At 48.1% G+C, this 27,426-nt stretch overlaps 1 protein-coding gene across 1 annotated transcript in view; it reads left to right on the top strand.

Moving 5' to 3' along the window:
- The window catches only part of CCHCR1 (coiled-coil alpha-helical rod protein 1), a 121,936-nt gene extending 94,874 nt beyond the window's left edge, over positions 1-27,062 (top strand). The window contains exons 15-18 of the mRNA XM_086920830.1: positions 1,988-2,089; positions 3,417-3,568; positions 4,558-4,699; positions 26,697-27,062. Coding sequence (XP_086776956.1) covers positions 1,988-2,089; positions 3,417-3,568; positions 4,558-4,699; positions 26,697-26,791 — 491 coding nt within the window. The 3' untranslated portion in view covers positions 26,792-27,062. The remainder of the gene's footprint in view (positions 1-1,987; positions 2,090-3,416; positions 3,569-4,557; positions 4,700-26,696) is intronic.
- The last annotated feature ends 364 nt before the right edge of the window (positions 27,063-27,426 follow it).

Here is a 27,426-nt window from a genome sequence, read left to right as displayed (position 1 = left end):
ATAGCCATGTCTGAACTGGGGTGGCAGAGTGGGCTAAAGAACGGTGATGGATTAAACCCACATCTTTTGACTGGGTGTGAGTGTTTGATTGATTCAGATGCTCCGTCCATCACCACCCCCTTTTGTACCGCTTTTGGCCGCCATAAGTTTGGCAGGGTATGCTTAGATGTGAGTCCCTTGCTCACTTTGCCACTGGATTCAAGCAAGCCGGGCTGAAGACGGCTGGAATGCCAGAAACCGGTCCTCGGAGGCTTGTTTCCGGTCCAGGGAAGACATGGCTTGGCAGTTCGGGCTGGACTGTTCCCATGAGGCACAGGGTCAGACTGATTTGCATATAGCCATGTCTGAACTGGGGTGGCAGAGTGGGCTAAAGAACGGTGATGGATTAAACCCACATCTTTTGACTGGGTGTGAGTGTTTGATTGATTCAGATGCTCTGTCCATCACCACCCCCTTTTGTACCGCTAAGATGAAAGAGGACATCCAGCCGGATGTGTGAGGGCCCTGGTTCCTAAAGTGGGAGACACCCTCTCCTTCTATTAGACTTTTATCTGAACCGACCATCTTCTACCTTTCTCTTTACTGTCTCCAAGGAACTGCATACTTTTGTTCAAATACTTATACCCTAGGGGTATGTATGCACCCCCAGTCCCCTTCAGTTTGATATACCTTATCAGACTACCACTTGTATTTCTCTATTCGCTCTCTTCTGTTCTCGTTTCTTCACCTTCTTCACACTTTCTCTAACTCTGCTCCTCCTCCCCTCTGATATTTTCATCTCTCCCGCTTCTCTTTGATTTTCTGCCTTTCTCATGTCCGCCTTCTCTCTTCTTCTTCCCCTCCCATCCCCCTTTTATGTCTTTTTCTTCTATATCAAGAATCTCCAGTCATCTCCTCGTAAGCCAATGTGGGTGAATGTGCTGTTGCCACGTCCATAGCTGTCACTGTACCCTGTTGTGTGAAAGTGTTGCTGCCTCTTGAGTCTGAGGGAGCATCTTAGATGGAGTGGCTCATACTACAGTTTGTGCACCTCACTTGGGTTGGCTGCGTCTTACGGCTTTGATGATTTACATTGTCCTTAGGTGGGTGAACTGCTCCTCATAGACATGTCTTGGTCGAGCATCTCCTCACAATCCTCACTTGGGCAAGGTGCTCCTCATAGATATGCCTTGGTCCAGCTGCTCCTGACTGTCCTCACTTGGGCAAGCTGCTCCTCATGATGCTTAGTTGACCAAGCTGTACCTTTGTGAGGCCTCCAGGCAGAGCTGCCATCTTGCGCCTCGTTGGATCACCATCTTCTCCTGCATCTTGCTTCGGCATCACTTGGGTCTTCTGTGATCTTCGACGTACATGTATGTGTGAAGAAGTGTGGCTCACCGATTAGAGCGGCAGACGCTGAGGCAGAGGTCTGGTCCGGACCAGGGTTCAATCCCCGTCATGGCAGGGTCTTGGGCTCAATGTCCTCGGACCTGATAATTCTCGCCTCGGTGCCTACTCTAATCATGGGTTCCACTCTGCAACTCTGGGCAATAGCTTGCTTAATCTCCACACCGGCCCTAACAATACTAGGATGCCTGGCTTCACCTTGGGGGTGCCCAGGAGTGGACACCTCACAGGAACAGGCCGGGAAGGGTTCCACAGTGGTATTCGTACAGCGCTTAGAGACCCCTGGGTGATAGGCGCTATACAAATACAAATTACATTTACACTTACATTTACATCTATACGTTTGGTAACCGACCCCCTGAACAAGGCCTGGTGCTCACCTTCCTTGACATGTCGTGCATCTCTAGTATAGGGGTGGCCTTGGTTTATGTTATCCGAGTGGCAAATTGTGAAGGTGTTTGCCTCACTCCACATCAAGCATACATGTTTAAATTGTTATTTAGGGGTTGAGCTGTGCACCATTGTTCAGTCAGAGATGAGATAGTGCAGCATTCAAGTCCTTAAAAGACTCAAACTATTGTTTTATTACATTCTCCCCCAGCACTCCAGGAGAAGGTGTCTGAAGCTGAAGCCGGCATGATGCAACAGCTCTCAGAGATGGAGAAGAGAGTCCAAGAGGCCAGGCGGGAGCACACAAAAGCAGGTGAGACCCTAGGACGCCATGTTGGATGCTACATTTGCCCCCGTGGAGGCCACACACCGCGGCAGGCGAGGTCCCAACATGCCATAGTTCGGCCATGCTGTGCTCCGGGTGAATGAGTGATCTATAGAGATGTAGCAGAAATCCACTAGAGCAGGACCTTACTTGTACTGTATCAGGCAGCAGTGATGACTTCCCTGTTACACAGAAAAAAACAGAAAAGATCCCTTTTCACCTGAGGAATGAATCAATCGAGATAATTTGTTTTACAAACCAGCAAAACCATAGGCCACCATTTGGTTATTAAGAGATGGGATTACAAAGCTGAACAATTCTAGATAAAGAATAAAAACAAACAAACATCAAAGTTGCAAAATAACGTGATACGCTCAATCAAAAGCCAGTAAACACATAAAGATCAACATATGTGCATCGAAATATTTTATTCTTAATTGACAATTAAGAAAACATTATTTTCAAACACAGGGTATATTTAAAAATACATCATTGTAAAGTGCTTCTCTCCAAAGGATTGGTAATCTCTGATTAGATTTTAGAATAATGAGTCTCCAAAAATTGTTCGAACATTTACTAGTGGACCCTGGGCGGCTAATACTCATGCATCTGGGTGTCCCTTATATTGTGGAAAGATCTGTGTTGTCTATGTTGCCATTATTAAACCGAACTTCAACTCCTGTCCAATTGTCTCAATTGATTAATACTATCATAGATAAAAGGCAGAGCTCGTTATTGCGACTGTCCGTATCGCAGCCCACTGTTTCGGGATCTGTGTAATAACAGATCCCGAAACACTGGCCTGCGATACGGACGGTATATATACCCTGTCCCTTTTCCTTGTAAAAGGGTAACTCCTTCGTGAATTTGTGATTCCCTGTTACACAACCTCAGTGCAATGGCTTTTCCCACTCCTTGTTCCTGTACTCACTCTGCTACAGAACAGAAGCAATACCTCACTGGTCGAGATCAAGCGCATTCAGGGTGGTATGGCCGTAGGCTGCTTTACCTCACTGAGAATACCCAAGAAGGCCGAAACATGACTGGGGTTACTCTTATTCCCCTTAAGAGAGGATGTGGCCAGCATTTCAGGCTGGAGCAGTCACTTCATCTGCCCGACTTGCATTCCGACTTGCATTCACGGTGCTGGTCAATCATTTATGTTTATCCTTTTCCATGCTAGTCCCACTCTCTTGATCTGGGATTGCAAGAACACCTAGAATTAGGTACCCCACAGCAACTCCCAATAGGCGCATCTGTCTCCATTAACTACTAGGATGATTTCCTAAAATCTGGATGTTTTTCCCCTTTGCAGTGGTTGCTCTGAGACAGGCTGAGCGGCAGACTGTCCGGGACAAGGAGCGGAGCCAGGACATGATGAGGCTGCAGGAGGAGAAGCATCAGCACGAAACCCAGCGGCTGAGCCAGCAGCTTCGAGAGCTCGAGAGGGATCGGAATCTCATGATGGTACAACCTCGGCCATAGCTGCCACCTTCTGTTCTTGATCTATCAGTGCCAGATAGTCTCAGAAGCGTAGACTTAAAACACTGTCCTGGTCGGATCTTTATCTCTGAAATCTGCTGCAGAGGAGGACCACTTTATGCAGCTCAGCCATGAAGGTAGCGCTTGAGTTTAGACCAGAAGTGCTTGGAGTCTTCATGGGATAGACTGACCTGCTGTTGGGGATGTGGATCATTTGATACTCGGGTGTGTCATACTAATATATCCAAGGGTTTAGGGGTTAATTCTAGTACTTCAGGCGAGTCTCCTAATCAGTGTGTTATTATATGGTGGCTATAATAATACAGTGTCCCAGATTGTGCACTCTCGAATGATCATTTCTTCCTTTCATTCTGTCACGGCTTTTGCGTGCTATCTTCTTTTGTTTTCCTGATTCTTAGGTGTCAACAACTCTAGTGTGTCACATTCGGATGTGTATTTCGGGTATCACAGTATGGGATTTGACTCCTTGTCTCACATTGCGGTTACTATAATCTTGTGTATTTACAGCATCGACTCACCACTGATGTTATTGATACACAGCTCTACCAGTTCCTCTTTCTTGTACCCTTAGTTTTCTAAGTGTTCGCAAACGGTGAAGGTGACTTTATGATGTTTTAAGAATGATTACTATGTAATGCTCTGATGTCTGTTACTGTTACTAATTCGGAGGAAGTTGGTTGGACAATAATTTCCAGCAATGAAAAGTGTTGGCTAGCTTGTGGAGAGACTTGTTCATCAGGGATGCGATTTATATTAATTTTGGTAATAACATATATTGAAGACCTTTCATTTGAAAATTGCGACTGGCTTCTATTGGTGGAGAGCTCAGGGAACAACTCTCTTCTGCACAGCTCAGATTGAGACCAGCTTCTCTTTCCATACAGTAGCCCATCATGCTTTGCTTTCATCCTTTGAGCCCGATCTCTGTTACAGTCTGTCTTCACTTCTCACAGGCCACACTCAGACAAGAAGGGCTCATGAGGCAGCACAAGCAGAACAGGTCCCCTGCCCTTCGGACCTCTGAGGCCATGGGTGAAGAGGAGACAGAGCAACTTCCAACAGCCCTTGCACCCAAGGCCACACCACTCTCTAAAGGTAAGTAACGCCTTTGTTATCACTTCTGAACCCCAGAGATGTGGCTGATACCCCAGGTGAACACCTCACAATCTGGAAATACCTAAAACAATCAAGCAAAAAAACCTAGGACAATCCCTAAATACATATATACCTATACCTGGACATATCTACCTACACAATACCTAAAGCAATCAAGCAAAATAAAGATCTGGAGCACACAGACTAGTCTGCAGCGTTGCATCAGGTATATGTTTGTGAAGCGCAGAGAGCAGCTTTGTATCAGGGGTATGTTCTGGGAGTGCGGAGAACAGTCAGCAGTGTTTCATCACAGATCTATTCATGGAACACGATGCAGTCAGGAGTGTTCTCTCATGGATATATTTAAGGAGCACAGAGAGCATTATGCAGCATTGTATCAGGGATATGTTTATGGAGCACAGAGAGCAGTGTCCTATCAAGAATATGTTGGTGGAGAACAGTGTTGTATCAGAAGTGTTCATGGAGGGCGGAGAGGAGTGTGCAGCGTTGTATCTGATATGTTCATGGAGGGCCGAGAGCAGTGTGCAGCGTTGTATCTGGTATGTTCATGGAGGGCGGAGAGCAGTGTGCAGCGTTGTATCTAATATGTTCATGGAGGGCGGAGAATAGTGTGCAACGTTGTATCTGATATGTTCATGGAGGGCAGAGAGGAGTGTGCAGCGTTGTATCAGATGTGTTCATGGAGGGCGGAGAGCAGTGTGCAGCGTTGTATCAGATGTGTTCATGGAGGGCGGAGAGCAGTGTGCAGCGTTGTATCAGATATGTTCAAGAAAGGCGGAGAGCAGTGTGCAGCGTTGTCTAATATGTTCATGGAGGGCGGAGAGGAGTGTGCAGCATTGTATCAGATATTTTCATGGAGGGCAGAGAGCAGTGTGCAGCGTTGTATCTAATATGTTCACGGAGGGCGGAGAGCAGTGTGCAGCGTTGTGTCTAATATGTTCATGGAGGGTGGAGAGCAGTGTGCAGCGTTGTATCTAATATGTTCACGGAGGGCGGAGAGCAGCGTGCAGCGTTGTATCAGATATGTTCAAGAAAGGCGGAGAGCAGTGTGCAGCGTTGTCTAATATGTTCATGGAGGGCGGAGAGGAGTGTGCAGCATTGTATCAGATATTTTCATGGAGGGCAGAGAGCAGTGTGCAGCGTTGTATCTAATATGTTCACGGAGGGCGGAGAGCAGTGTGCAGCGTTGTATCTAATATGTTCACGGAGGGCGGAGAGCAGTGTGCAGCGTTGTATCTAATATGTTCACGGAGGGCGGAGAGCAGTGTGCAGCGTTGTATCTAATATGTTCACGGAGGGCGGAGAGCAGTGTGCAGCGTTGTATCTAATATGTTCATGGAGGGTGGAGAGGAGTGTGCAGAGTTGTATTTAATATGTTCATGAAAAGCGGGAGAGCAGTGTGCAGAGTTGTGTCTAATATGTTCATGGAGGGCGGAGAGCAGTGTGCAGCGTTGTGTCTAATATGTTCATGGAGGGCGGAGAGGAGTGTGCAGCGTTGTATCAGATATTTTCATGGAGGGCGGAGAGCAGTGTGCAGCGTTGTATCTAATATGTTCACGGAGGGCGGAGAGCAGTGTGCAGCGTTGTATCTAATATGTTCACGGAGGGCGGAGAGCAGTGTGCAGCGTTGTATCTAATATGTTCACGGAGGGCGGAGAGCAGTGTGCAGCGTTGTATCTAATATGTTCACGGAGGGCGGAGAGCAGTGTGCAGCGTTGTATCTAACATGTTCACGGAGGGCGGAGAGCAGTGTGCAGCGTTGTATCTAATATGTTCACGGAGGGCGGAGAGCAGTGTGCAGCGTTGTATCTAATATGTTCACGGAGGGCGGAGAGCAGTGTGCAGCGTTGTATCTAATATGTTCACGGAGGGCGGAGAGCAGTGTGCAGCGTTGTATCTAACATGTTCACGGAGGGCGGAGAGCAGTGTGCAGCGTTGTATCTAATATGTTCACGGAGGGCGGAGAGCAGTGTGCAGCGTTGTATCTAATATGTTCACGGAGGGCGGAGAGCAGTGTGCAGCGTTGTATCTAATATGTTCACGGAGGGCGGAGAGCAGTGTGCAGCGTTGTATCTAATATGTTCACGGAGGGCGGAGAGCAGTGTGCAGCGTTGTATCTAATATGTTCATGGAGGGTGGAGAGCAGTGTGCAGCGTTGTATCTAATATGTTCACGGAGGGCGGAGAGCAGTGTGCAGCGTTGTATCTAATATGTTTATGGAGGGCGGAGAGCAGTGTGCAGCGTTGTATCTAATATGTTCACGGAGGGCGGAGAGCAGTGTGCAGAGTTGTATCTAATATGTTCATGGAGGGCGGAGAGGAGTGTGCAGCGTTGTATCTAATATGTTCATGGAGGGCGGAGAGGAGTGTGCAGGGTTGTATCAAATATGTTCATGGAGGGCGGAGAGAGGTGTGCAGCGTTGTATCTAATATGTTCATGGAGGGAGGAGAGCAGTGTGCAGCGTTGTATCAAATATGTTCATGGAGGGCGGAGAGAGGTGTGCAGCGTTGTATCTAATATGTTCATGGAGGGCGGAGAGGAGTGTGCAGCGTTTTATCAGATATGTTCATGGAGGGCGGAGAGCAGTGTGCAGCGTTGTATCTGATATGTTCAAGAAAGGCGGAGAGCAGTGTGCAGCGTTGTGTCTAATATGTTCATGGAGGGCGGAGAGGAGTGTGCAGCGTTGTGTCTAATATGTTCATGGAGGGCGGAGAGGAGTGTGCAGCGTTGTATCAGATATTTTCATGGAGGGCGGAGAGCAGTGTGCAGCGTTGTATCTAATATGTTCACGGAGGGCGGAGAGCAGTGTGCAGCGTTGTATCTAATATGTTCACGGAGGGCGGAGAGCAGTGTGCAGCGTTGTATCTAATATGTTCACGGAGGGCGGAGAGCAGTGTGCAGCGTTGTATCTAATATGTTCACGGAGGGCGGAGAGCAGTGTGCAGCGTTGTATCTAATATGTTCACGGAGGGCGGAGAGCAGTGTGCAGCGTTGTATCTAATATGTTCATGGAGGGCGGAGAGCAGTGTGCAGAGTTGTATTTAATATGTTCATGAAAAGCGGGAGAGCAGTGTGCAGCGTTGTATCAGATGTGTTCATGGAGGGCGGAGAGCAGTGTGCAGCGTTGTATCTAATATGTTCACGGAGGGCGGAGAGCAGTGTGCAGCGTTGTATCTAACATGTTCACGGAGGGCGGAGAGCAGTGTGCAGCGTTGTATCTAATATGTTCACGGAGGGCGGAGAGCAGTGTGCAGCGTTGTATCTAATATGTTCACGGAGGGCGGAGAGCAGTGTGCAGCGTTGTATCTAATATGTTCACGGAGGGCGGAGAGCAGTGTGCAGCGTTGTATCTAATATGTTCACGGAGGGCGGAGAGCAGTGTGCAGCGTTGTATCTAATATGTTCATGGAGGGTGGAGAGCAGTGTGCAGCGTTGTATCTAATATGTTCACGGAGGGCGGAGAGCAGTGTGCAGCGTTGTATCTAATATGTTTATGGAGGGCGGAGAGCAGTGTTGTATCTAATATGTTCACGGAGGGCGGAGAGCAGTGTGCAGAGTTGTATCTAATATGTTCATGGAGGGCGGAGAGGAGTGTGCAGCGTTGTATCTAATATGTTCATGGAGGGCGGAGAGGAGTGTGCAGGGTTGTATCAAATATGTTCATGGAGGGCGGAGAGAGGTGTGCAGCGTTGTATCTAATATGTTCATGGAGGGAGGAGAGCAGTGTGCAGCGTTGTATCAAATATGTTCATGGAGGGCGGAGAGAGGTGTGCAGCGTTGTATCTAATATGTTCATGGAGGGCGGAGAGGAGTGTGCAGCGTTTTATCAGATATGTTCATGGAGGGCGGAGAGCAGTGTGCAGCGTTGTATCTGATATGTTCAAGAAAGGCGGAGAGCAGTGTGCAGCGTTGTGTCTAATATGTTCATGGAGGGCGGAGAGGAGTGTGCAGCGTTGTGTCTAATATGTTCATGGAGGGCGGAGAGGAGTGTGCAGCGTTGTATCAGATATTTTCATGGAGGGCGGAGAGCAGTGTGCAGCGTTGTATCTAATATGTTCACGGAGGGCGGAGAGCAGTGTGTAGCGTTGTATCTAATATGTTCACGGAGGGCGGAGAGCAGTGTGCAGCGTTGTATCTAATATGTTCACGGAGGGCGGAGAGCAGTGTGCAGCGTTGTATCTAATATGTTCACGGAGGGCGGAGAGCAGTGTGCAGCGTTGTATCTAATATGTTCATGGAGGGTGGAGAGGAGTGTGCAGAGTTGTATTTAATATGTTCATGAAAAGCGGGAGAGCAGTGTGCAGAGTTGTGTCTAATATGTTCATGGAGGGCGGAGAGCAGTGTGCAGCGTTGTGTCTAATATGTTCATGGAGGGCGGAGAGGAGTGTGCAGCGTTGTATCAGATATTTTCATGGAGGGCGGATAGCAGTGTGCAGAGTTGTGTCTAATATGTTCACGGAGGGCGGAGAGCAGTGTGCAGCGTTGTATCTAATATGTTCACGGAGGGCGGAGAGCAGTGTGCAGAGTTGTATCTAATATGTTCACGGAGGGCGGAGAGCAGTGTGCAGCGTTGTATCAGATATTTTCATGGAGGGCGGAGAGCAGTGTGCAGCGTTGTATCTAATATGTTCACGGAGGGCGGAGAGCAGTGTGCAGCGTTGTATCTAATATGTTCACGGAGGGCGGAGAGCAGTGTGCAGCGTTGTATCTAATATGTTCACGGAGGGCGGAGAGCAGTGTGCAGCGTTGTATCTAATATGTTCACGGAGGGCGGAGAGCAGTGTGCAGCGTTGTATCTAATATGTTCACGGAGGGCGGAGAGCAGTGTGCAGCGTTGTATCTAATATGTTCATGGAGGGCGGAGAGCAGTGTGCAGCGTTTTATCTAATATGTTCACGGAGGGCGGAGAGCAGTGTGCAGCGTTGTATCTAATATGTTCACGGAGGGCGGAGAGCAGTGTGCAGCGTTGTATCTAATATGTTCACGGAGGGCGGAGAGCAGTGTGCAGCGTTGTATCTAATATGTTCACGGAGGGCGGAGAGCAGTGTGCAGAGTTGTATCTAATATGTTCATGGAGGGCGGAGAGGAGTGTGCAGCGTTGTATCTAATATGTTCATGGAGGGCGGAGAGAGGTGTGCAGCGTTGTATCTAATATGTTCACGGAGGGCGGAGAGCAGTGTGCAGCGTTGTATCAAATATGTTCACGGAGGGCGGAGAGCAGTGTGCAGGGTTGTATCAAATATGTTCATGGAGGGCGGAGAGGAGTGTGCAGCATTGTATCTAATATGTTCCTGGAGGGCGGAGAGCAGTGTTCAGCGTTGTATCAAATATGTTCACGGAGGGCGGAGAGCAGTGTGCAGGGTTGTATCACATATGTTCACGGAGGGCGGAGAGCAGTGTGCAGGGTTGTATCTGATATGTTCATGGGGGTCAGAGAGCAGTGTGCAGCATTGTATCTAATATGTTCCTGGAGGGCGGAGAGCAGTGTGCAACGTTGTATCTGATATGTTCACGGAGGGCGGAGAGCAGTGTGCAGCGTTGTATCTGATATGTACATGGAGGGCGGAGAGCAGTGTGCAGCATTGTATCAGATATGTTCATGAAAGGCGGAGAGCAGTGTGCAGCGTTGTGTCTAATATGTTCATGGAGGGCGGAGAGCAGTGTGCAGCGTTGTATCTGATATGTTCATGAAAGGCGGAGAGCAGTGTGCAGCGTTGTGTCTAATATGTTCATGGAGGGCGGAGAGCAGTGTGCAGCGTTGTATCTGATATGTTCACGGAGGGCGGAGAGCAGTGTGCAGCGTTGTATCTGATATGTACATGGAGGGCGGAAAGCAGTGTGCAGCGTTGTGTCTAATATGTTCATGGAGGGCGGAGAGGAGTGTGCAGCGTTGTATCTAATATGTTCACGGAGGGCAGAGAGCAGTGTGCAGCGTTGTATCTAATATGTTCATGGAGGGGGAGAGGAGTGTGCAGCGTTCTATCAGATATGTTCATGGAGGGCGGAGAGCAGTGTGCAGCGTTGTATCTAAGATGTTCCTGGAGGGCGGAGAGCAGTGTGCAGGTTTTAGGGTGAGGCCTACGTTCATTCATCTGAAGCGCTTTTGTTTCTCTATAAGGGTAGGTTTTAGGGTGAGGCTTACGTTCATTCATCTGAAGCGCTCTTGTTTCTCTATAAGGGTGGGTTTTAGGGTGAGGCTTACGTTCATTCATCTGAAGCGCTCTTGTTTATCTTGAAAGGGGTGGGTTTTAGGGTGAGGCTTACGTTCATTCATCTGAAGCGCTCTTGTTTCTCTATAAGGGTAGGTTTTAGGGTGAGACTTACGTTCATTCATCTGAGGCGCTCTTGTTTATCTAGAAAGGGTGGGTTTTAGGGTGAGGCTTACGTTCATTCATCTGAGGCGCTCTTGTTTATCTAGAAAGGGTGGGTTTTAGGGTGTGGCTTACGTTCATTCATCTGAAGCGCTCTTGTTTCTCTAGAAGGGGTGGGTGTTTGAGTGAGGCTTACGTTCATTCATCTGAAGCGCTCTTGTTTCTCTAGAAGGGGTAGGTTTTAGGGTGAGGCTTGCGTTCATTCAATTGAGGCGCTCTTGTTTCTCTAGAAAGATTGGGTTTTAGGGTGAGGCTTACGTTCATTCATCTGAGGCGCTCTTGTTTCTCAAGAAGGGGTGGGTTTTTGAGTGAGGCTTACGTTCATTCATCTGAAGCGCTCTTGTTTCTCTAGAAGGGGTGGGTTTTTGAGTGAGGCTTACGTTCATTCATCTGAAGTTCTCTTGTTACTCTAGAAAGGGTGGGTTTTAGGGTGAGGCTTGCGTTCATTCATCTGAGGCGCTCTTGTTTCTCTAGAAGGGGTGAGTTTTTGAGTGAGGCTTACGTTCATTCATCTGAAGCGCTCTTATTTATCTAGAAAGGGTGGGTTTTAGGGTGAGGCTTACGTTCATTCATCTGAAGCGCTCTTGTTTCTCTAGAAGGGGTCGGTGTTTGAGTGAGGCTTACGTTCATTCATCTGAAGCGCTCTTGTTTCTCTAGAAGGGGTAGGTTTTAGGGTGAGGCTTGCGTTCATTCAATTGAGGCGCTCTTGTTTCTCTAGAAAGGTTGGGTTTTAGGGTGAGGCTTACGTTCATTCATCTGAGGCGCTCTTGTTTCTCAAGAAGGGGTGGGTTTTTGAGTGAGGCTTACGTTCATTCATCTGAAGCGCTCTTGTTTCTCTAGAAGGGGTGGGTTTTTGAGTGAGGCTTACGTTCATTCATCTGAAGTTCTCTTGTTTATCTAGAAAGGGTGGGTTTTAGGGTGAGGCTTGCGTTCATTCATCTGAGGCGCTCTTGTTTCTCTAGAAGGGGTGAGTTTTTGAGTGAGGCTTACGTTCATTCATCTGAAGCGCTCTTGTTTATCTAGAAAGGGTGGGTTTTAGGGTGAGGCTTGCGTTCATTCATCTGAAGCGCTCTTGTTTATCTAGAAAGGGTGGGTTTTAGCGTGAGGCTTACGTTCATTCATCTGAGGCGCTCTTGTTTCTCTAGAAAGGGTGGGTTTTAGGGTGAGGCTTACGTTCATTCATCTGAGGCGCTCTTGTTTCTTTAGAAGGGGTGGGTTTTAGGGTGAGGCTTGCGTTCATTCATCTGAGGCGCTCTTGTTTCTCTAGAAGGGGTGAGTTTTTGAGTGAGGCTTACGTTCATTCATCTGAAGCGCTCTTATTTATCTAGAAAGGGTGGGTTTTTGAGTGAGGCTTACGTTCATTCATCTGAAGCGCTCTTGTTTATCTAGAAAGGGTGGGTTTTAGGGTGAGGCTTACGTTCATTCATCTGAGGCGCTCTTGTTTCTCTAGAAGGGGTGAGTTTTTGAGTGAGGCTTACGTTCATTCATCTGAGGCGCTCTTGTTTCTCTAGAAAGGGTGGGTTTTAGGGTGAGGCTTACGTTCATCCATCTGAGGCGCTCTTGTTTCTCTAGAAGGGGTGAGTTTTTGAGTGAGGCTTACGTTCATTCATCTGAAGCGCTCTTATTTATCTAGAAAGGGTGGGTTTTTGAGTGAGGCTTACGTTCATTCATCTAAGGCGCTCTTGTTTATCTAGAAAGGGTGGGTTTTAGGGTGAGGCTTACGTTCATTCATCTGAGGCGCTCTTGTTTCTCTAGAAAGGGTGGGTTTTAGGGTGAGGCTTACGTTCATTCATCTGAGGCGCTCTTGTTTCTCTAGAAGGGGTGAGTTTTTGAGTGAGGCTTACGTTCATTCATCTGAACCGCTCTTGTTTATCTAGAAAGGGTGGGTTTTAGGGTGAGGCTTACGTTCATTCATCTGAGGCGCTCTTGTTTCTCTAGAAGGGGTGAGTTTTTGAGTGAGGCTTGCGTTCATTCATCTGAGGCGCTCTTGTTTCTCTAGAAAGGGTGGGTTTTAGGGTGAGGCTTACGTTCATTCATCTGAGGCGCTCTTGTTTCTCTAGAAGGGGTGAGTTTTTGAGTGAGGCTTACGTTCATTCATCTGAAGCGCTCTTATTTATCTAGAAAGGGTGGGTTTTTGAGTGAGGCTTACGTTCATTCATCTGAAGCGCTCTTGTTTATCTAGAAAGGGTGGGTTTTAGGGTGAGGCTTGCGTTCATTCATCTGAGGCGCTCTTGTTTCTCTAGAAAGGGTGGGTTTTAGGGTGAGGCTTACGTTCATTCATCTGAGGCGCTCTTGTTTCTCTAGAAGGGGTGGGTTTTTGAGTGAGGCTTACGTTCATTCATCTGAAGCGATCTTGTTTATCTAGAAAGGGTGGGTTTTAGCGTGAGGCTTACGTTCATTCATCTGAGGCGCTCTTGTTTCTCTAGAAAGGGTGGGTTTTAGGGTGAGGCTTACGTTCATTCATCTGAGGCGCTCTTGTTTCTCTAGAAAGGGTGGGTTTTAGGGTGAGGCTTACGTTCATTCATCTGAGGCGCTCTTGTTTCTCTAGAAAGGGTGGGTTTTAGGGTGAGGCTTACGTTCATTCATCTGAAGCGCTCTTGTTTATCTAGAAAGGGTGGGTTTTAGGGTGAGGCTTGCGTTCATTCAATTGAGGCGCTCTTGTTTATCTAGAAAGGGTGGGTTTTAGGGTGAGGCTTGCGTTCATTCATCTGAGGCGCTCTTGTTTATCTAGAAAGGGTGGGTTTTAGGGGGAGGCTTGCGTTCATTCATCTGAGGCGCTCTTGTTTCTCTAGAAGGGGTGGGTGTTTGAGTGAGGCTTACGTTCATTCATCTGAGGCGCTCTTGTTTCTCTAGAAGGGGTAGGTTTTAGGGTGAGGCTTGCGTTCATTCATCTGAAGCGCTCTTGTTTCTCTAGAAATGGTGGGTTTTAGGGTGAGGCTTACATTCATTCATCTGAGGCGCTCTTGTTTCTCTAGAAGGGGTGGGTGTTTGAGTGAGGCTTACGTTCATTCATTTGAAGCGCTCTTGTTTCTCTAGAAGGGGTAGGTTTTAGGGTGAGGCTTGCGTTCATTCATCTGAGGCGCTCTTGTTTCTCTAGAAAGGGTGGGTTTTAGGGTGAGGCTTGCGTTCATTCATCTGAGGCGCTCTTGTTTCTCTAGAAAGGGTGGGTTTTAGGGTGAGGCTTACGTTCATTCATCTAAGGCGCTCTTGTTTCTCTAGAAATGGTGGGTTTTAGGGTGAGGCTTACATTCATTCATCTGAGGCGCTCTTGTTTCTCTAGAAAGGGTGGGTTTTAGGGTGAGGCTTACGTTCATTCATCTGAGGCGCTCTTGTTTCTCTAGAAATGGTGGGTTTTAGGGTGAGGCTTACATTCATTCATCTGAGGCGCTCTTGTTTCTCTAGAAAGGGTGGGTTTTAGGGTGAGGCTTACGTTCATTCATCTGAGGCGCTCTTGTTTCTCTAGAAAGGGTGGGTTTTAGAGTGAGGCTTGCGTTCATTCATCTGAGGCGCTCTTGTTTCTCTAGAAATGGTGGGTTTTAGGGTGAGGCTTACATTCATTCATCTGAGGTGCTCTTGTTTCTCTAGAAGGGGTGGGTTTTTGAGTGAGGCTTGCATTCACTCGCTGCTTCCGCCTTGAGTGATCGCTCCCCTCGCTGCTCCTCACAGCGTGGTATCGTATTGCTGCATTGTAACCAAGTAGTGATATCTGCATAGCGCATTGTAACCAAGTTGTGATATTTGCATAGCTCCAATTTTTAGTAAGCTTCGTAATTTCATAGCGCTATTATCCCACAGCGCTTACATTGCTTTGATTGCATTGTTGTGTGTGATTTCCCCCGGCGCCCTGCTCTGACCTCCCCTCCATTTTGATACTGCTGTTGTTGTGTTCCCCTGAGCCCGCCACGCCTCCCAGCTGAGCCGCCCTCCCACAAGCACTCAAAAGCATTCCCCAAACCTCGCAGCGCTGTGATTCACTCGCTGCTTCCGCCTTGAGTGATCGCTCCCCTCGCTGCTCCTCACAGCGTGGTATCGTATTGCTGCATTGTAACCAAGTAGTGATATCTGCATAGCGCATTGTAACCAAGTTGTGATATTTGCATAGCTCCAATTTTTAGTAAGCTTCGTAATGTCATAGCGCTATTATCGCACAGCGCTTACATTGCTTTGATTGCATTGTTGTGTGTGATTTCCCCCGGCGCCCTGCTCTGACCTCCCCTCCATTTTGATACTGCTGTTGTTGTGTTCCCCTGAGCCCGCCACGCCTCCCAGCTGAGCCGCCCTCGCCCCTCCCCCTCCACTATCCATATATGACAGTAGTTCCCGCGCGCAGCGTCCACGCGCAGCGTCCGCGCCCAACCCGCGCCGAAGGTGCGCCAAAGGTAAGCCCGTCTACGCCCGTCCGCGCCCAACCCGCGCCCAGCGCCAGACCCCCTGCCCCTCGCGCTGCCCAGCCCCCCCGCACTACCTACGATGCCGCCACCCTCCTAGCCCTTAACCCTGGTCGCGCCCCCAACTGCGTCCAAGCCGCTCCTGGACGCACCCATGGACCGTTCTCCTGCTTCTCCTGCAAATTTAGCGGCACCGACAACATCTCCGCTACGACCACACCACAGATCCCCGACCCCAACCACCTACAATGCATCCTTCTCAACACCCGCTCGGTCCACAGGCACGCCATTGACCTTTGGAACCTCCTAGACACCATCTCTCCTGACGTCGCCTTCCTAACGGAAACATGGATGAACGCTTCCTCCGCCCCTGACATCGCCATCGCTATCCCTGATGACTATAAGATCACACGCAAGGACCGCACCGACCATACAGGAGGAGGAATCGCTATCGTCCATAAGAAATCCATCCGCATCTCTACCAGCTCCGACGCCAACCTCGCTAACTCCGAACACCTTCACTTCCAGATCCACATCGACCCCAAGACAACTCTCAGAGGCACCCTCCTCTACAGACCACCAGGACCCCGCGCTAAATTCAGTGAAGACATCACGGACTTCATCACCCCACACGCGCTCCCCTCCAAAGACTACATCCTTCTGGGAGACCTCAACTTCCACCTTGAAAAGATCAACGACCACAACACCGCCACCCTCTTAGACAACCTCGCCAACCTCGGACTTAAACAACTGGTCACTTCCCCCACCCACATCGCAGGTCACACACTCGACCCCATCTTCACCTCCAGCAACCATGTCTCCTTCAGCCACACTACGGATCTCATCTGGACTGACCACAGCTGCGTTCACTTCACCTACAACAAGCCGAAACCCATCATCCACCTCCAACCAACTCTACAAAGAAACTGGAACAAAATCACCACGGATCAGATCTCCACATCGCTCCTTCGAACCTCCCCAGCCCTCTCTTCTAACGCCAACGAAGCCGCCTCCAACCTCACCCTTTGGTTATCCAACACCGCCGACACCTTAGCACCACTGAAAAAACGTCAACACAAACTTGGCAACAAGAAGGCCTCATGGTTCAACGATGATCTCAAGAAGTCCAAGAAACTGTGCCGCTCCCTTGAAAAGGCCTGGAAAAAAGACCCATCCACCAGCAACAAGGACGCCTTCAAAAGCGCCACCCGTACTCACCACCAACTGATCCGAAAAGCCAAGAAAACAGCATTCAAGGATCGACTTGACAACACCGCCCACAACAGCAAGGAACTTTTCAACATCGTCAAGGAATTTTCCAACCCCTCGGCCAACTCCAACGACATCACCCCCTCTCAAACCCTCTGCGATTCCCTAGCCTCTTTTTTCCACAACAAGATTGCTGACATCCACAACAGCTTTGACAACCAACCCGGAAGCCAACCCACCCTACCATCTGCTGACCATCTTCCCCCCGTAAACACCCTTAACGCCTGGAACCCAATCTCCACTGAGGACACCATCCGCCTGATGAATTCCATCCACTCTGGATCCCCCACAGACCCGTGCCCTCACCACATCTTCAACAAAGCAGACTCCGTCATAGCTCCGCACCTCCGAGACGTCATCAACTGCTCCTTCAACTCCGCTACCTTCCCAGAAGACTGGAAACACGCTGAACTCACCGCCCTTCTGAAAAAACCAACAGCAGACCCCACCGAACTCAAAAACTACCGCCCCATCTCGCTTCTTCCATTCCCGGCCAAAGTCATAGAGAAAGCCGTCAACAACCAGCTCGCCGCCTTCCTCGAAGCCAACAAATCACTCGACCCCTCACAATCTGGCTTCCGAGCCAAACACAGCACTGAGACCGCCCTCATCGCAGCAACAGACGACATTCGAACTCTACTGGACAATGGAGACACAGTCGCCCTCATCCTCCTCGACCTCTCTGCAGCCTTCGACACAGTCTGCCACAGCACCCTTTTACAACGCCTCAGAAACATCGGAATCCAAGGAAAAGCACTGGAATGGATCACCTCGTTCCTCACCGGAAGAACCCAGAGAGTCCGCCTCCCACCATTCAAGTCCGAGGCCTCTGAAATCATCTGCGGCGTACCTCAAGGATCCTCACTCAGTCCCACCCTCTTCAACGTATACATGAGCCCCCTCGCGGCCATCGCCCACCAACACAACCTCAACATCATCTCTTACGCGGACGACACTCAACTGATCCTTTCTCTCACCAAGGACCCCAGCACCGCCAAAACTAACCTACACGAAGGAATGAAAGAAGTCGCCGAATGGATGAAACAAAGCCGTCTGAAACTGAATTCAGACAAAACAGAAGTCCTCATCTTAGGTACATCCCCCTCTGCATGGGACGACTCCTGGTGGCCGGAAGCCCTCGGAAAAGCACCCATCCCGACAGACCACGCACGGAACCTTGGCGTCATCCTGGATTCTTCACTCTCCATGAACAGACAAGTCAACGCCGTATCCTCTTCCTGCTTTAACATTCTTCGCATGCTCAGAAAAACATTTCGCTGGATCCCCTCCGAAACAAGGAAAACAGTCACCCACGCTCTAGTCACGAGCCGACTGGACTACGGAAACACCCTCTACGCAGGCACCACCGCTAAACTCCAGAAGAAACTACAACGAATCCAAAACGCCTCAGCCAGGCTCATACTAGACGTCCCACGCAACGAACACATCTCTGGTCACCTTAAAGACCTCCACTGGCTACCCGTCAATAAGAGGATCACTTTCCGACTGCTTACCCACGCACACAAATCACTCTACGACATCGGACCAGATTGCCTCAACTCTCGACTGTCCTTCTACACCCCCTCCCGCCAACTTCGCTCTTCCAGCCAAGCCTTCGCCACTGTACCTCGCATCAACAAGACCACCATGGGAGGCAGATCCTTTTCATACCTGGCTGCCAAAACATGGAACTCACTCCCCGCTTACCTTCGCCTCACCCAGAATCACCTAGCGTTCAGAAAGCAGCTTAAAACGTGGATATTTGACAAATAATCCTCCTCCCCTTCCTAAGCGCCTTGAAACCCTCTGGGTATGTAGTGCGCTATACAAATTTTATGACTTGACTTGACTTGACTTCGTTCATTTATCTGAGGTCCTCTCGTTGCTCTAGCAGGTACAAGGGTAGGTTTTACACTTTCACTCATTAGTTCGGTTTGAGGTTCCCTTATTAAAATTAGTATCCATTGATCTGAATTTTGCAAACCATTGCCTGCCAAATGTGCATTAAACACTCTTCCATTTGGTCAAATCCTGAGCTATTAACAGTATACAAAGACTTGATCTCATAATCCGGTCTGTTCGATAGATTTCTAATATTAACTCTGCCACGTGGCTCTATTCCCCATTAGAACATTGAAATGTTGGGAGCTCCTTTGAAAACAATGGAGTGCTCTGGGCTTATAATGGCTGGTATAAGCCTGGAGCTCCAACATTCCAATCTTTCTTTGTTCATAGCTCTGGCTGTGAACAAAGGCTTCAGGGAACCTGAGGGGATTCCAATCCCCTCACACTCCCAAAAGGCTTTGTTTTTTTTTGTTAGAACATTCTGTCCTCTAGTGACAGAATGTTCTAATAGCCTTATAGCCCTTCGTAGAGGGCTATACCGCTATTAAAGTCCCTCTCCCTTGTTAAAGGCCCTCGCCTTCGGCTCGGGGCCTTTAACGCTGGAGAGGGCCTTTAATAGCCGGTATAGCCCTCTACGGCGGGCTATAAGGCTATATTCAGTATGCAGATGGCGACTGTTGTTTAAAAACTGACTCATCCCCCACGTCGCGGGACGCGCCGGCCTAAGCCCGGGCAAAGGGCGGGCCGTCTGTGTCCATCCGGGGACGGAGGAGGACGGGACGGGCCAATCCCCTAACATCCATCCAATTGACATTGGACCTTGAACATTGAATGTCATATAAGGTATTGGGGATAAGGGGCCCCTTTTCACACTTCGCAATTTCTTCTGTTACCTTGTATGTTGTTGATTCCTATCCCTTTGGGTACAGCGAGGCTAAGTAAATTCTACCATAATGCCTGAAAAGGGGAACTAAAAGCAACCCTGTGTGTCTCGTCCGATGACAAGGCACCACACTGCTACAGCACAACCCCTCCCTAGCTTAACAGCCATCGATAAGATGCTGCAATAAACTATTGGGGTCGTTGCTACAGCAATAGAGAACACGGAGAGGCGGTTGTCAATCACTCCAGTCGTTCCCCTGCAGCAACAGACCAGGGACTTTTCCATAGTTACTGTCAACCCCCCTGACTCTAGCTTCTTTTTGACATCATCTTTTGCGGAGTTACCATGTGGCCAGGTGGCCACTAATGATGATTCTAGCCCAGTAGCTCCCACAAGCCCTGCGCAAAACATGATAGGAAAAAAACAGAATACACGTTCCAGAAGGAGAAGAATCAAATACCAAAAAAAATCAGGAAGAAAGAGTGCACGACCGCTTGATGCGGCACCGGTTCTAACCAGCTCCCTGCCCTCCACCGTAGGAACTCCTCTTTGGGTTACACACTTACTACTCGACTTCCAGGCACAAATTGAACAGATCATTGGAACTCGCAGCAGACCAATTGCATCTAAGTTGGACAGATTAGTTTCCACACTAAATAACATTGTACTAGGGAAGGCTAGACCTGCGCTTGCACCGGGAAAAAGTGATAATAGAGCGGGCCCTAATGACTCTGAGAGTGTACTCTGCCCTGAAACCGTACAGCAAGCCAATGGGGCTGGTGGAAATCCTGCCTCCAGGCAAGCTCCCGGTAATTAAAATGTATTAGTGCAGACCAGGGATAGGCAAGTTAGTAACAATAGCCCCACTGAAATTCTACACCCAGCAGTGGACTCAAGCATAGGCATGGCTGCACCCCTGCACACTGGTGGGAAAAAAGCTGATGGTAGGAATAGCGCAGTGATTGGGGAGGGCGTCGGGGGGGGACAAGTGTTCTGGATCGACAGCGTTCTGTCAGTAAAAAAGGTTTAAGCAGTGACCAATCCAAGAAGCTACCTTCTATTGATTTGCCCCCAGAATCTCTGCCATATGTAGTGGTTCTTGCTGATGTCCCTCCTTTAGCACAGGAAAAAGTGAGAGCCATAGCGATCTTAAGAATAAATGCATTCAATGGCTCAACTCCCACAGGCCCTCCCAACGCCTCAAGCGAAATTATGTGTGTCAGAAGAGTGGACTGGATTGGTTCTGGCCCTAAAAGCTTGGCGGCTGATTGTGTGGTAATTAATTTTAGGCAACCCTGTGCGGTAATTAATTTTAGGCAACTCTGTGCGGTAAAGCACATCTGTAATGGGTTGCCTATTTGGTCGAACACCCAAATTTTTCCCTTAGACCTATCATACTTTTACCCTATAACTCAAAATAGAACTGGTCAGAGTGGAAGACTCCAGCACTGTAGGCTTAAAAACAAATTGGAGATTCCATCTTGGGAAGGGTTTTACCCGCACACTCCCCTATTCTCGTTATTTCCCCAAAGAAACCGGTTTAGCCCATTGGAAATTGTGGACTGACGCCCTGTGGTGCAGAGTTCTCCGCTAGTACAGGGTAGGACTACAAATATAACGGAGAGTAATGTTTATATAACTGCCACTGAAAATGTAAAAGCAGGACAGCAATTGATGGCAATAGATGGGATCATATCTGGGGACACTATCCAAACCAGAGAAATATTAAGCGGTGAGACAGGGGAAAGGGCGCGTGAGACTATAAATCTAAATTCTAGTTCCGGGCTCATTGGCCCTTTGGAAGATGCACCAACCAAGCCAGGGGCATTCGATGCGCAAATAAAGATCTTGTCCTGGAATGTGACGGGATTAAAAAACAAACTGCCTATTCCTGAATGGGGTGCCTTATGGCATCACATGATATTTGTATGATGCAGGAAACCTGGGCACTAGAAGAGAGTACAATGCCGGGCATTGCTACCTTTGATATCCTGGCAACAACGGGGGGTAGAGGAAAGCCATTGGGTGGACTGTTAATCTGGGTGGGTACACATCTGGGCATTCGGGCTGGGCAAATCCCAACCGATTCGCCCGACATCCAGTGCGTATTACTTTCCCCGCAAAATTGGCCACCGGTAGTTTTAATAAATGTATACTCAATACCAGTTAAGTGGGGACTCGAGTCTGAGGCAATTGTCGCACTAAAAAACTTTATTCAGCTGGTCGATTCCTCCACCGTTTTAGTTCTGGGTGGAGACTTCAACTGCCAGTTTGAACCCCTTGTGAGCCCAGAACTAGGTGAACAGGATGAAGTAGATCAGCTTTGGCACATCCCCGATCCGCAGATCTCCCAGGTCAAGGCATGGACCCCACTTGTCTTGGAAATACAATCGCTCACGCTAATGACATCCCTGAGAGCATGTAATGGGAGGATGGAGCCTGACAGACCTGGGACAGTTACGTTCAATAGACCAGATCAAACTTCGGTCATTGACTATATATTGATTGAAGCTAGGTATTGTGATAGGTTGCTTAAATTTAGGGTTCATACAAGGCATGATAGTGATCACAATGCTCTTGTCCTATCACTTAAGCCTGGGAGTTTCGGGTTGACAAACCCACCGCCCGCTCAAACAAGTGTTCCCCAACCCCTAATAATAGCTAATAACAGACGAGGGGTAAAATAGCTACTTTCAGGACTCTCCAACAAAACTCGCTGAAATATATAGGATTGCTACCCCATTCATTTCTGATATGGGGGGGGCCTGGTTCCAGGGTTAGGGCTCCCGACATTCATAAGCAGCTGGCTGCCAAGTTAGGGGATGTTTTTTGTCCTGCGGGAAGGGTAAATCTACCAAGGATTAAGGTACATCCGTGTTATAATGCCTCTTGTCGAAAGGCAAAAAAAGACCTGTTGTTCGCAATAAAAACTACGGACACAGGAGTTATGAGGGACAAACGCTCACTCTACAAAAAGGCAATCAAAGAGGGTAGGAAGGAATGGGAGGTGAAGATGTGGGAGGAGCTCGGAACCGCATTAAAGTGTAGGGATCCCAAATCATTTTGGTCTATCATTGCTACAGGCCTGAATGGGCTTACCCCTGCGCCTGCCCCGAATATCTCACCTGCGATGTGGGAAATGCACTTTGGCGCACTCTATGGTGCTACTGAGACCGATACTATAATTTGTGAAACCGTTGAACCCCTGCAAGACCGAAGAGCCTCAGGGGATGCAGATTATGAACAGGGGGAATTAGTGTTCACCCCAGGCCCCCATCACGAGCATCGACTGGTGGGGACCTTGGGTGACACTTCACGGTGGGATCAAATGGTACCGGGAGTGAGCCCCATCTCCCTCGGTGCGAAATTATCACGCTGAGGGAGGTTGAGGTAGTAATTGGAAAACTACTTCCCAATAAGGCCCCCGCCTGGATAAACTACCTGGTGATTTGTTTCGTACCCAGCCCAAAATGTTGTCACCCTATTTGGTTGTCTTATGGGAGCAGAATTGCCAGCAACTTGGTTGGGAGCCGAGATCGTGCCTATTTTTAAAAAAGGTTGCCCGCTTACCCCATCAAACTACAGACCCATTAGTCTTATAGATACATCACAAAAACTAATGGGGAGGATCATTCTTGATAGGATCCTTGGGTGGATAGAAGAAAATAAAATACTGACCGCATTTCAGGCCGGGTTTAGGGCTGGCACCAACACCTTAGACCAAATATTTTGCTTGCAGGTCCTATACTGGAAAACAGCAAGTGTGGAGGGTGGCAGCCTCTACCTTGTTTTTGTGGACCTGCGGGCCACATTTTATTTGGTCCCTCAGGAGAAGCTGTGGAAGGTGCTGTCAGACTTGGGTCTCCCGCCCTACCTATTGGCTATACTATGCAGACTCCACACAGACAACTACGCACAGGTTAGGTGTGGGAGGCATGGTTACCTTACGGAACGCTTTCCTGTCCAGAAAGGAGTGCGCCAAGGGTGCGTCCTGGCCCCTACACTATTCAGTCTCTATATCAATGGTCTTGTAGACCATTTGAATGGTGTGGTGGACAACGATGCCCCAAAACTGGTGACTGTGAGAGTGCCCACTCTGATGTTTGCAGACAACAGTCTGTAGCTGTCGAAAACATCATCGGGCATTCAAAGAACTCTCAATGGATTTGCAGCGTTCTGTGCTTTGCGGGGATTGGAAATAAACTTGGAAAAAAAACAAGTTCCTGATTTTCAACACCCCGAAGCGGACGCGCCCAAACCCGGTTTTAAATGGCACCCCCCTAGAGAGGGTCAAGACCTTTGTATATTTGGGTATTACCCTGACGGAGAGCTTTAATTGGAATACCCAAACCGCCAAGTCGGCGCTCAAACTATCCCAGGTAGCGGGGGCATTAGCAAAGTTCTCAAGGGGTCTGCCTTCAAACCGGTATCTTCGGCTTTGGAAATATACTGTCTTCTGGCTAGAACGGCGGTAATATATGGCGCCGAACTTTGGGGGCACAAACAGATACCTAACCTCAGAAGGGTGGAACAAAGCTTTATGAGGAACCTAATCGACTGCCACCAAGCACACCACTGATTCCTCTTAGACTAGACCTTGGGTTGGAGCCAATAGAGGAGATCACAATTGCAAGACCTATTATATATTGGAAGAGGCTGTGGTCAGTCCCAGAACTGGCCCCTTATAGAGCTGAGTTCTCTGAGGTTTGGACCTTCCTCAAAAGCAAAAACATCCCATAGCTGCAACACATTAGGGCTGTTAGTACCCGGAAAGGTCTCCCGCAATTCTGGGAAACACCTGAGATGCGCTGTCCTGGGATATCGAAAAAGGAACTGCAAACTCAGATCCGAAGGCAGAACTTTTTTGCATTACAGAGGTCTGCAACCATGGGTAGGTTGTCGGCAGAGTTCCTCCTAGTAAAAGTGGAATCTAAATTTGAGGAATTCATGGATGTAATACAACCTCCGCTTGCGAAAAAGCTGTATCTCCAGTTAAGGCATGGCACCCTACCAATAGGTCGCTTACATGTAAATGGTCAAAGTCAAATAAAGAAGCTTGTCCGGCATGTGACTATAAAAGTGAAAATGTATCTCATGTAATGTTTTTTTGTCCTGTATATTCAGCAATTAGGAATTGTTGGTTGATCTCGATCTGCAGGAATCTCAAGCTTCGACATTTTACTCAGGCTTGTCGGATTTTGACATATGATACCCATCCCCCCATTGTGTTTGCTGTATCTCGATACTTATTTAGCATGTGGCGCAGAAGACAAAGTTTTATAACCCATTTGTAAAAATTATGATATTTTATACTGCTGTTTCTTCATAACTTACTAGTTTAATTCTCTTTTTAAAATAACGATTTGCGTAATATTTATTGTCTTAAGACTATGTGCTTGTATGTATTTTATCTGCTCTTTTATGGTCTCCGACCGAAATAAAGTTATCGAAGAAAGTATACAAAGACTTGATCTCATAAACCGGTCTGTTCGATAGATTTCTAATATTAAGTCTGCCACGTGGCTCTATCCCCCATGTTCAGTATGCAGATGGCGACTGTTGGAGTAGATACCCCAGAGTCCCTTCTGTCTGCCAAGTGACAACCTTTACAGAACTATCCCTAAACCGTAATGTTTCAACATAATGAAGTGAAGACTTCACTGCTCATAACCTCTGAGAACTGCGATGAAGAATCCTTGAGAAACGTGCTGAGTGTCTCCAACAGTGATGTGTTGTATCCAGAAAAAAAACTAATTTTGGTAGAATTCAGTTAATCACTCAGTATTTGTAAATCCCAACACTGTCAATGCTAGGGGTATCTGGGCGCTGAGGGTGCCATGTCTCAGTCAAAAAGGCAGGTATTGAGTTTCTTTCTGAAGTCAGTCAGGGGGGAAGTGGGGAGGGGAGGTCATGCAGGCCTTTGCTACGATTTAGGAGAAGCAGCGGCCTCTTCTGCACCAGCGTTGGACGCGGGGAGTCTGTGCGAGGGTGAGAGAAGCGGTAGTGTCTTGAGGGCTGATGGAATTTCAGACAGTGGTTGATGTAGGACGGTCCCTTGTAGGCGTGTGTGAGGATCTTGAACTGGCATCTTTTCTGGATTGGGAGCCAGTGGAGCTGTCTGAGGTGTAGAATGATGTGGGTCTGTTTGGGGAAGTCCAGGATGAGTCTGGCTGCCACGTTATGTATGGAATGGATGGGGATTCCGGCAGAGAGCGTGTTGCTGTCATCGAAGTGGCTGGTGTTGATTGGGATCTGAAAATCTAGCGGAGCATACGAAGGGTGTAGAAGCAGGAGGAGGCGACGACGTTGACTTATCGTTTCATGGTCAGTTGTCTATCGAGGATGAGGCCGAGGTTGTGAGCATGGTCAGATGGTGTGGGTGAAGGTCTGAGTTCTGCAGGCCACCAGCTGTGGTCCCAGTTGAATGCAAAGCTTTGCTAAATAAAAAGTATTGATTAAGCTGCATTAGGGTTAAAGTAAATAGAGGTTTGGTCTATGCTTTATTGATTTGGGTGACTATGTCTGTTATCAAATGTATTCTCTAATTAATTTGCTGGTCCTCTGCTTGGAGGAGGTTTCTCAGTTTTAGACTGTTAATCAGCCACTGCAGGCACAGAGAGGTGTTTGTAGTCATTAGTACAGCTTACACACAAAGTTGTCATCACAGACTCCAAAAGGCCTAGAAGGTGTAAGGATACCTTACAATACTGTTAACACAACATCCTAAGTTCAGTGTAACGCAACAGAAAAAGTCACTTTGTGAGTCATATTACGTGTCTACGTTTGATTGGTAAGGGCCTTTTGGACTGCTGCTCCCTTTCGTTCTCAACCCATTGGTGTCCCATTTTGTCTAATATCCGAACCATGGGGTAAGATAGGGCACTGGTTCTGGTGCAGGAGGCAATTAGTAGGTTCTGCCTGGAGCAGTGATCTTAGCTTTGTGCACGTTAGTTATTTATAATGAAAAGGCAGAGCCGAAACAGTCAAACTTGCTCCATTGTCTTCCGGAGCACCCTAATTTCTTTTAAAACTGGTGCTCTTCCATGCAGTTATTAAAACAACCTGCTGGTTAGCGCATGCCAAGCGGAGAGGAGATGCTCTGTTGTGATTGTGGTGGTAGAAGTGTTTGTTGTGAGATGTGTAGACGACAAGATACAGTTGAAGTGAGGCTTCTCTGTTGGACTTTAAAGACTCATCGCCTGCTCTTTTTTCACCTCCAGAATCCCTGTCCGCCATGTTGAACAATCTGCAGACGCTGAGCGCAGCTATCATCAATGAGGAAGAAGAGGCACCATCTGAGGATGAAGAGGACTAGACATGCCATCGTTGACCGCATGATCCTATTGTCATTTATAGAAGAGATCACCGTCCATCCTGAGAGGGCAGCCTTGGACAGGGACTGGACAGTCGCCCTGCGCCTCTCCGTGGTATAGACCGTGGATGCTGGACATCTGCTTTATTTCCATCTGGTTGCTTAAAGCTCCCCTTTTGTTTGCAGAACTCATGCTTCAAGACTGGAATTAATTTATGCACTAATTGAAACATTATTTTTGTATACATTCTATTAAAGTGCCTTATGAACTTTTGACAGTCGTTGTCTTGCCCAATATAAGTACTTAACTCATCAAAACACGCAGCTCTTGGTAAGTCTCTTGCAGAATGCATTGCCCCAGTTAAAGTGACCTTCGATGTTGGATGGTACGTACCGATACTTCGATTCAGAGTAGACCAGACGCGTGCTATCTAATAGGATCACAGATGAGATGAACTTTCCTTTTTAGTACCCTTCAGCCAACTCACTACAGATGAATCTAGAAAGAAAGAACCTGGTTTCAGAGGGCAGAGGCTTGTTTATAAGTTTCCTGTTTCAACCCATACCCCATTGTGGTAGGGAATGATCTGACTTTCCATCAATTCTTCATGTGATCATTATATTAGTAAAGCTCTTGG

Source organism: Lissotriton vulgaris, chromosome 5 (assembly GCF_964263255.1).
Source record: "Lissotriton vulgaris chromosome 5, aLisVul1.2, whole genome shotgun sequence".
Taxonomy (NCBI): Eukaryota; Metazoa; Chordata; class Amphibia; order Caudata; family Salamandridae; genus Lissotriton; species Lissotriton vulgaris.
Note: the sequence above shows the minus strand (reverse complement) of the source record. Positions and strands in the feature narration are given on the sequence as shown.